This window comes from Cucurbita pepo, chromosome LG05 (genome assembly GCF_002806865.2).
Source record: "Cucurbita pepo subsp. pepo cultivar mu-cu-16 chromosome LG05, ASM280686v2, whole genome shotgun sequence".
NCBI lineage: Eukaryota > Viridiplantae > Streptophyta > Magnoliopsida > Cucurbitales > Cucurbitaceae > Cucurbita > Cucurbita pepo.
In genome coordinates, this window is record NC_036642.1 from 10,251,756 (window position 1) to 10,261,133 (window position 9,378).

At 32.0% G+C, this 9,378-nt stretch overlaps 1 protein-coding gene across 1 annotated transcript; it reads left to right on the forward strand.

Annotated features, from left to right (window-relative positions):
• Nucleotides 1-5,171: 5,171 nt before the first annotated feature.
• Nucleotides 5,172-7,873, forward strand: LOC111794328. Its single transcript, XM_023676277.1, has 6 exons — nucleotides 5,172-5,901; nucleotides 5,989-6,209; nucleotides 6,329-6,551; nucleotides 6,745-6,830; nucleotides 6,913-7,004; nucleotides 7,074-7,873. The coding sequence occupies exons 1-6, from the start codon at nucleotides 5,809-5,811 to the stop codon at nucleotides 7,316-7,318; spliced, it is 960 nt and encodes a 319-aa protein (XP_023532045.1). The 5' UTR covers nucleotides 5,172-5,808; the 3' UTR covers nucleotides 7,319-7,873.
• Nucleotides 7,874-9,378: the final 1,505 nt, after the last annotated feature.

Consider the following 9,378-nt stretch of genomic DNA (forward strand, 5'->3'; position numbering starts at 1 on the left):
TATTCGGCCCTTTTAACAATATCAGCCCATTAGTTGAAGCCCGTTTCTTGTCAGCCCCATTAGTTTTATTAGGCCCTATTAACGATGTCAGCCCATTAGTTTAAGCCTGTTTCTTGTCAACCCATTAGTTAAGCCTGTTTTTTGTCAGCTTATTAGTTTAAGTTTGTTTCTTTTCAGCCCATTAGTTTAAGCCTGTTTCTTGTCAGCCCATTAGTTTTTTGGGCCGTATTAAAAAGATTAGCCCATTTGTATAAGCATGTCTCTGTCAGCCCATTAGTTTTACTGGGCTGTATTACGAAGAGAAGCCCATCAGTTTAAACCTGATCAGTTTTATTGGGCCGTATTAACAAGGTAAGCCCATTCTTCCATCCATATTGTCATCGGCCTTTCAGTAATAGTCAGTCTCTAAATGATAGCTATTTAATTAATTTATAAGATAAAAATATTCAAACGACCTCAATTTATTTTTTCTTATATTTCCATGGTCTCTATACTTGATATAAGTATTTTTGCTCAGGATATATATATATAAATATATTATTTATTTCTATAATAAGTTTTTTTATTATTTAATCTCCTACTGCTTTTTAAAATATATATTTTTTAATTTTTAAAAAATGTAATTATTAAAATATATATCGAAGTTGATGGCAAACCTTAACTTAATGTTTGAAAATAACTAATATTTTATTTTTACTGTTCGGATTCATCATTATTTTAATTGAAAAAATGAACTCGACGCAACCCAATCCAATTGAGAAACACCCATAGTTTTATCCAAACTGGAAATGTTATAAAAATAAAAAAATAATAAATTAAAAGGTTTTAATGATTAAATGTGCTCGAAATATTGAGATTGGGCCCATATTTTCATGCAAGCCCATTGTTTGGTGTTTTGTTAATTACCTGAAGTCTTAATACACGAGTCACAGATTCTTTACATTATACAAACCGTGTCTAATTTTAATAATGTATTAACCACATTGAATTTCATAAAATATTTATATAACAAAAACACAGAAAATACAAAGGTATGCTCAATTTTTAATTCAGACATTTAAAATTACGACCAGCAGAATTAAAATGTGCCGTGCCCTCTTTTTTTATATATAAAAATATAAATATAAAATATCAAACAAATATTGGACACAAAGATTTTTTTTATAAAAATATTTAAATTAAAAGACATATCACACTCCTCTAATATAATAATAATAATAATTATTATTATTATTAAATTAAGCTTATAAATATCATTTTGTACGATTAAGAAATGTTTTAAAATTTGAAAATATAATTTTATTTTATTTTTAGAACAAGGTTAAATATTTTTTTTTAAATAAACAAAAATTAAAGAAATAAAATAATTATAGAATATAGTCTAATAATTGACCAGGACCACTTTGTTAGGCACAATCCATATTTGACTTTCTCCATAATTTCCACCTTCACTTTCATCTAAATATCATAACATTTGGAAAGCTCAGCCTTGTTTCTTCTTTTCCTAATCCTCCCCCTTCTCTATGGTCTTCAAATATAATGGAATCCCTTAAAATTAGAACCTTACACGGGCTGTGTTGAGTTATATTAGATAATTTTTTTGAACACGAAACATTCACAAGTCATAACGAATCACTAACATCGGTTATAAACACTAAATATCTTTTATCTTCATAATAATCTTAAAAGTAGAGGTTTAAAACATTAATTTTATGATCATTAATAATACAAATTTCATGTTCTTTTAAGGTCCCGGTTTTAAGTAACAAAAGAATTTATGTTTAACACGAAACATAAATACCGTAATATTAGGGGATAATGTTTTTGTTTTATGCATGGAAATTATCTTATGCCGCCTTCCTCTTTATTTATTTATTCACAAGACGCCTTTGAATGCGGGGAAAATATTTTTTTAAAAAAATATTATATTAATAAAAAATAAAACTCACGTTATTTCATTTATTAATAATTAATAAGATTTGAATAAAAACAAAAAGCTACGTAATTTCTTTTTCATTTATCAAATCAAAGCATGTTTAACTCATCATAAAAATAATTAATTAGAATAATCTTATACAAGAATAATTAAGATCTTGTCAAAATCAAATATCAAATACTTATTAATCACATTAATGTCAAAATATTGGTAATCTTAATATCAATTTTAGAATAAGGTAGATGTAAGAGTCTAAGGCCACCATTAGTAGATATTGTCTGCTTTTGCCTGTTACGTCGACGTCAGCCACACACACGGTTTTAAAACGTGTCTACTAGGGAGAGATTTCTACACTTTTATAAGAAATGTTTTGTTCTCACAATTCACTTCCTTGTGGCCTCGTGTCTCACAGACACATCGCCCAGTGTATGCCACTAATACCATCTGTAACAGTCCATGTTCACTACACCTATACTAAGAAGAGATTTCCACACATTTATAAGAAATGTTTCATTCCCCTCTCCAACCGAGATGAGACCTCACAATCCACCTTCCTTGGTGTCCAGTGTTCTCCTTGGCACATCGCTCGATGTTTGACTTTAATACCATTTGTAACAGTTCAACCCTATCGCTAGCAGATATTGTCCGTTTTAGCTCATTACATATCGCCGTCAGCCTTATGATTTTAAAATGCATCTGCTGGGAAGAAGCTTTCACATATCTATAAAGAATGTTTTGTTGCCCTCTCCAACTGATATGAGGTCTCGCAGATTCTTAGGTTTGTCGGATTGACGCAAGCAAAACAGTTTCAATTTCGAGAGTGAACCAAATTTTCAATTTTAAAAAAATTCAACTTAACTCACTAATCTTACTCAACCCGCCACATTATTATTTGGATTAGATATAATATAATAATAGAATATTGGTGGATAAATATTTTCCGTACAATATTAAATTAAGTAATGAAATTAATGAATGGGATATGTGTATAATTATGAAAGAGACAACTTAGGTAGTGGGAGGGACAGGAAGGGGGTTAATTAGCCTAACTTATAAGCATATATTATTTTTAATTAATTAATGTAACCAAAATTTGTTTTACCATAAAGTGGAAATGTAGACCAAATGCATTTGTGATTGGATTAGATGTTTTGGAGTGGGTACCTAATTAAAACCACACGTATTGTATCCTATCCAACTTCTTTTAATTTACATTAACACCCTCATCAATTTCATTACTAAATTAATAAACCCCTACTAAATTTAAATTTATTAACCCTATTGTAAAAAGACCGCCCCTTCTAACTACGAATATACTCGGTTCAGTAAACCCTGAACTTTGAAGGATCAACTAGATTAGTCGAAAATGACTAATGTTACAATCGCACTCTTGTGGCAGTGGGACATCTATTGTGCAGCAGTTGTTCTAACCCAGTTAACAAGTTAGTCCTACGAAAGTTGGACTTTTGAACAACGTATTGAAAAACGTGAGCAAAAAAATGCACGAAAAACAAATAAGCAACATGAATAATTGAAATTTTTTTATATAGTACATTTTGGAGCATTTTAACCCTAACGGGTGTAGACATGGTTTTGGTGACGGATCTTACAAATTTTTTTATTTTTATCTTTACATGGATTAAATTCTTTATTTTTTATTTTTAATTAAAGTGAGGACGGGATAGAGAAATAATTGGTCTCCATCCGGTCAATGAATAGAAAACTCATTCTATTTCATCTATTCTTCCTGTTTCGAGTAGATATGGAGTCGGGTAGGTTAAATAGACACCTTTATTTATATAATATTTTTATTTGAAAAAGTCTTATTATATAAAATTCAACGTAACAGTTTTAGGTTAAATAATTGGATTATTGTCGCCTTGTTTCGCAATTAAGCAGGTGCCCCTTAAAAGAAACAAAAGAAAATAAATGTTTTGACTTTTTGTATCTATTTATCACAATAATTTAATAAATACTTTTCCTACGCACCGACAAAAATATCTCAAAAAAACAAATTAATATATTTTTAATTTAAAATCAAAATGGTAATTTTTCGTCCTGCCTTAATTTACTTTTCCTCAATGAATGGGACTGCCATACTTACAATTTTATTATAAAACAAATAATTTTTATTTTTATTATATAATATAAAAAAGTTTATAAATTTATAAAGATAAAATAATATAAAGTTTAATTTGTTTATGTGAATAGAAAGACTTTGTCTACGTAAGGACATTCCGATTAAATTAAGCATATTCTTACCAAGCTTCTTAAAATCAATATTATTTATTATTCTCATTCAAAAATATTAATGGAGCTTGCTTTTAATGTTACTTATTTATTGTTTAAGTGAATTGTGTGTAAAATTTATAAATAAGGATTAAAATGTTATTTTTGAAAATATATGGATCAAAATAAATAATAAATGCAAGGATCAAAGAATATTTAAAATCTTAAATTTTTAATAATTAAAGAAAAACATCTATCAATTCAATATAACAACAAATAATAAATGAATTTTAACTAAATATTTAAAAATAAATAATAAATTTTATTTTTATAAAAAATTTGAATAAACAACTCAACTATAAAAAAGTTTTATGGTTGAGTTGAGTTGGGTTAAATTCATTAGCTAATAAGAACTAGATCAGCTAAGAATGGTTTAACATTTTAGCTACATTTTTTTTTAGTTCAAGACAAAAAAAAAAAAAAAAAAAAAAAAAAAAAAAAAAAAAAAAAAAAAAAAAAAAAAAAAAAAAAAAAAAAAAAAAAAAAAAANAAACTGTATAATCCAAAAATAATAATTGAAAAAAAAATCTTTTGATTGAGAATATAAAAATTTTGGTTGAATGGTAAAGGTGTAAATCTGAATATAATTTAAATTCAATTTCATTTCCTTCTGGAATTCTAAGTTTGAATTCAAAATTCAATAAGATTTTCCAAACGGAATCCAAATTGTTATATAATATATATTTTATTTTACTTAATCGTAGAAGATAAATACGAGTATTTTAAATTGAAACTACCCAAAATTAAATTATATATATATATATATATTTATTTAATTTTCAAATGGGTATGAAAAATTCAAAGACCATATGCACCTTTTTGTTGAAGAAACTGACCAAAGACCCATTAAACTTTACAAAAGAGGTAAAGATAAAAAAATAAAAAAATAAAAAAATAAATAAAAGAAAGGAAAAGGGGTTTGTTAATTGGATGCTGATTTCCGGATACGCATTCTGGAAATCCCATTAAATCCCATTAAATCCCATAAATGAAAATCTGGAATTTGTGATGCCTTTATTTATATCTTCTTCTTCTCCTCTGCTTTGTGTGTGTGTGTGTGTTGTTGGTGGTGTTTGTGGGGAAATCTGAGGTGATCTTGATTGAAGTGTTGGGGGGAAGAGTGGGCGTGTTTTGTTTAGGGTTAGTTAAAAGCAGAGGAGGGAGAACCCTGCACTTTACTTGCGGGAGTTGTTTCGATTCTCTGTTCGCTCGACGGGAACCAGAACGGCTTTGCATTTTGACGCCATTGACAGCCAAGACTCTCAAACAGAGAGAGTAGAGATTCTAACTTTCCCGTGAAATTTGGTGGTTTCCGTTTCTAATCTTAGAAATTCTTTCACACGTTTGTGGGTTTATCTCCATTTTGGTTCCTATTTTCTTCCCCAATCGGAAAAGCCTTTTGAAAGGAAAAAAAAGACTCCGATTATTCCTCTTCCTCGTCCTCTTCCTCTTCCTCTTCCCTTTGTCTCTCTACTCTTTCCCGGCGCTCTGTTCTTCGCTTTGCTTTCCGGGAAGCCTCTCTGCTTTGCAGGGTTGGGGGGAAGGCTCTGAATATTTCATCTCTCTCCCTCTCTTCCAAGATTATGATTCTTGACAAAGGGTCAGCACTGCAATCCAATTTGGGTTGCTTTCTTCATTGCACCACGCCCCTTGTCAATTCCCAATTCTTGCCCAAGGTTTGTCGCTGTTCTTGCTTTCTTTCTTTCCTTCCTTCATTTCCCAATTCATGATTTATTGATCCAATCTTTGCTTCTTTTTCTTAGAGTGAGATTAGGAATCTGAATCGTCTGTGGCATCCATGGGAGAGAGAGAGGGTTGAATATTTCACCCTCGCCGATCTCTGGAATTGTTACGACGAATGGAGCGCCTACGGCGCTGGCGTTCCCATCGCCGTCAACAACGGCGAGACCCTTGTTCAATACTACGTTCCTTATCTCTCTGCAATCCAAATCTTCACCAGCAACTCCACCATCAATGGTTTCAGGTACTACCCTTTTCTTTTCATTCTGATCCAACCCTAATTCGATTCTGTTATCAAATTTTCAAGATCCATTCGATTGTTTTTGAAAACCCCAAATGAGGAATTGCCCCCTTTGTGTGTAGAGATGAGTGTGGTGACAGTGAAACAAGGGATTCGTTCAGTGATTCATGCAGCGATGAGAGTGAAAGTGAAAAACTATGGAGATGGGATGGAAGCTCATCGGAAGAGGGAGGTGGATTGTTAGAACAAGACAGCCCTCTATCTCTCAGTGACAGATTGGGATACCTTTACTTTCAGTATTTCGAGAGATCAACTCCATACGGAAGAGTCCCACTAATGGATAAGGTATGAAAATTCCCTTTCCTTCTTTCACTTCTCTCAATTGTTCCTGTTCTTCATCTTTGTATTATATTATCATTAGAAGAAAAGAAAATGGTGGTGGTGCTGCTGCTGCTTTTTGGATGCTCTGGAATCAAACTCTTTTTGACCCTCTAATCTGTGTTCTGATTCTGATTCTATTTGTTTCATGGGGTTTCAGATCAATGAATTGGCTCGAAGATACCCTGGCCTGATGACATTGAGAAGCGTGGATCTTTCTCCTGCTAGTTGGATGGCTGTTGCCTGGTCTGTGTTTGTCTCTGTGTGTGTGTGTGTCTAAATTAGAGTGTTTGTGTGTATTAATGGGCTGAATGGGGGCGATTTTCAGGTACCCAATTTACCATATTCCAATGGGGAGAACCATAAAGGATTTATCGACATGTTTTCTGTCTTACCATACGCTTTCATCTTCATTTCAAGGTATGAAAATGAATGGTTTTGAAGTAAAATGGGGTTTGAAATTGAAAGTGGATTGATGTTTGTTTGTAGATATGGACGTAGAAGATGAGTTTGAGAGCGGAGAAAGGAAGAGGAAAGAAGGGGAAGAGATGGCGCTGCGTGCATTTGGGCTAGCGACATACAAGATGCAAGGAAGCGTGTGGATATCTGGTAATTATGGGCGGGACCAAGAGCGAGTGGTGTCTCTTTTGAGCGTGGCGGATTCTTGGCTAAAGCAACTCAGGGTCCAGCACCATGACTTCAACTACTTTACGGGGATGATCCGTCGTGGCTAAACCAGAAAGGGGTTTTGAACCAAAAAAAAAAAAAAAAAAAAAAAAAAAAAATCCAAATCCAAATCCAAATCCAAATCCAAATCCCCCATGGATGGATTTGATTGATTGATTGACCTCCAAAAACAAAAACAAAAACACAAAACAAAAAAACAAAAACAAAAAAAATCCTGGTTTTAGTTGGTTTCTCTGCTTTTGTGCAGTTCCCATGGAGAAAGTTCTGCATTTTTTTTACTTCTTCTAACGTGTTCATCTTGATTATCAGGCGCAGGCATGCCTGAGTTTTTCATGTTTGTGTATGACTCTGTAATTGGCTGTTCTTTTCTTGCTTTTTTTTGTTTTTTTTTTTTTTTTGTTTGGCTTAGTGATGGGGTGGTTGTGCATAGAAAACTACTTACTGACTACTCACCAGGCTTGTTCAAAGGGAGAGGAAAGCGCAGAGAGAGAGAGAGAGAGAGGGGCCAGAGAGAGAGCGAGAGAGCGTAGAGAATGTTATGATTCTGTGAACTGTGATGATCCATTTCCCCCATAATGAAATGATAAACATTTGGCCCCCTACTGGCTTTGTTGTAGTAATTTTAGTGGCTCTGTTATTCTCTGTTCTAGTTCTTCTCTATCTGTGTTGTCAAAAGAATGAGACACCGACATGATGGAGCCAAGAATGGTAGCTTAGGAACTCAAATTTTGATTGATGATGGGTTGGAACAACGTGGCGTTCAATTTGATAAGATTGGATGATAAGAACATGTCCAAAGTAATAGCACATGTGGAGGCTGCCTGGTTATGGAAGTCTTTAAAGATATTTCAACGCTCTCATGGATTGGCTTGGCACTTGTGTTTCATTTTGCACATTCATTTATAAACTTGAGTTTGTAGCATCATCATTAGTTGGAATTCCCAACGTCATACTTTCTTGAAGAGCCCACGATTATTACAATATCGGGTAACCCTCTCATATATTTAATCCCGCCCAAATATGACCCTGTCATATATTTAATCCCGCCCAAATATGTTTGCAAGTGAGATTTCAACATAGCGGCATCCCTTTTCGGAAGATGGTTGAGTCCCACTGTTCCCTCTAGTTTATGTAGTAGACCAATTTATAGAGTCCAAATTGTAGAGTTATTTATAGTCAAATAGAGATATCTATTATATGAATTGAAGTTGTGAGGTGGGGGTAAACATTTCTCATCTATGCTAAATTATCTATTTATTTTTGTGAAGATTTTGATGAGATTAGCGAGGGAGAATTTGTGGGAGTCAGGTTCCACATCGATTTTTTTTTTTTTTCATTTACTATGTTCTTTTAAAATAGAGAAACTTTTAAATGATAATTTTCGTTTATCAATATAATTAATGTGTAAAAATCTTAATAAAAGCTGGCATAAATCTCATTGGAAAAAAATTAGAAAATCTCTCATTTATATATATAAAGTCTATTTATATATATTTTATATTAAGTAGGGTAGGAGTAAAGTCGAAGACGGACGGTGAATATAATCTCTGTCTCGGGCCCCATTTATTTAAATGAGAGAATCTCTCCTTACTCTCTATCTCAGACTCCCATTGTTTTAATGGAGAGAAATCTCTCCCAATTCATTTCTCATTTTATGCCCTAAATGAACATTTCTAATATAACTTATCTTAAAGCTGTCTCAAAGTTGATGTAGAATTTTTTTTAATAATGATATTTTATTAAGAAATTAAAAAGTGAAAGTGAAAAATCCATTTTGAATATGTGGGATAAGAGTAATCATATAAGAATTATTAATTAATGAAGTTGAACCATAAAAACCATTAATTTATTTAGTCTCTCTAAAGTGTAAATAATGGATATGGTTGATGACATCTCATTCTAATCCATAGGAATAGTAATGTATCGGATCCCCATGTTTCTAAATTTTCCGTTTTTTGAAATGTTACCTGATCGATGATTAAGAAAGTGAGCATAACACATGACTTTAACTCGAATCCGAACATGTCCACTTTATAAGTATGAACATAGAAAAAAATAAAACATTTATAACAAAAGGAAACCCATAATTATTTAATGACTTTGGTGT

Bases quoted from the DNA above. Each gene is read 5' to 3' on its own strand.
- LOC111794328 (XM_023676277.1), top strand. From the start codon at position 5,809: ATGATTCTTGACAAAGGGTCAGCACTGCAATCCAATTTGGGTTGCTTT. The intron at 5,902-5,988 runs GTTTGTCGCTGT...TCTTTTTCTTAG, and splicing joins ATTCCCAATTCTTGCCCAAG to AGTGAGATTAGGAATCTGAA. The intron at 6,210-6,328 runs GTACTACCCTTT...CTTTGTGTGTAG, and splicing joins TCCACCATCAATGGTTTCAG to AGATGAGTGTGGTGACAGTG.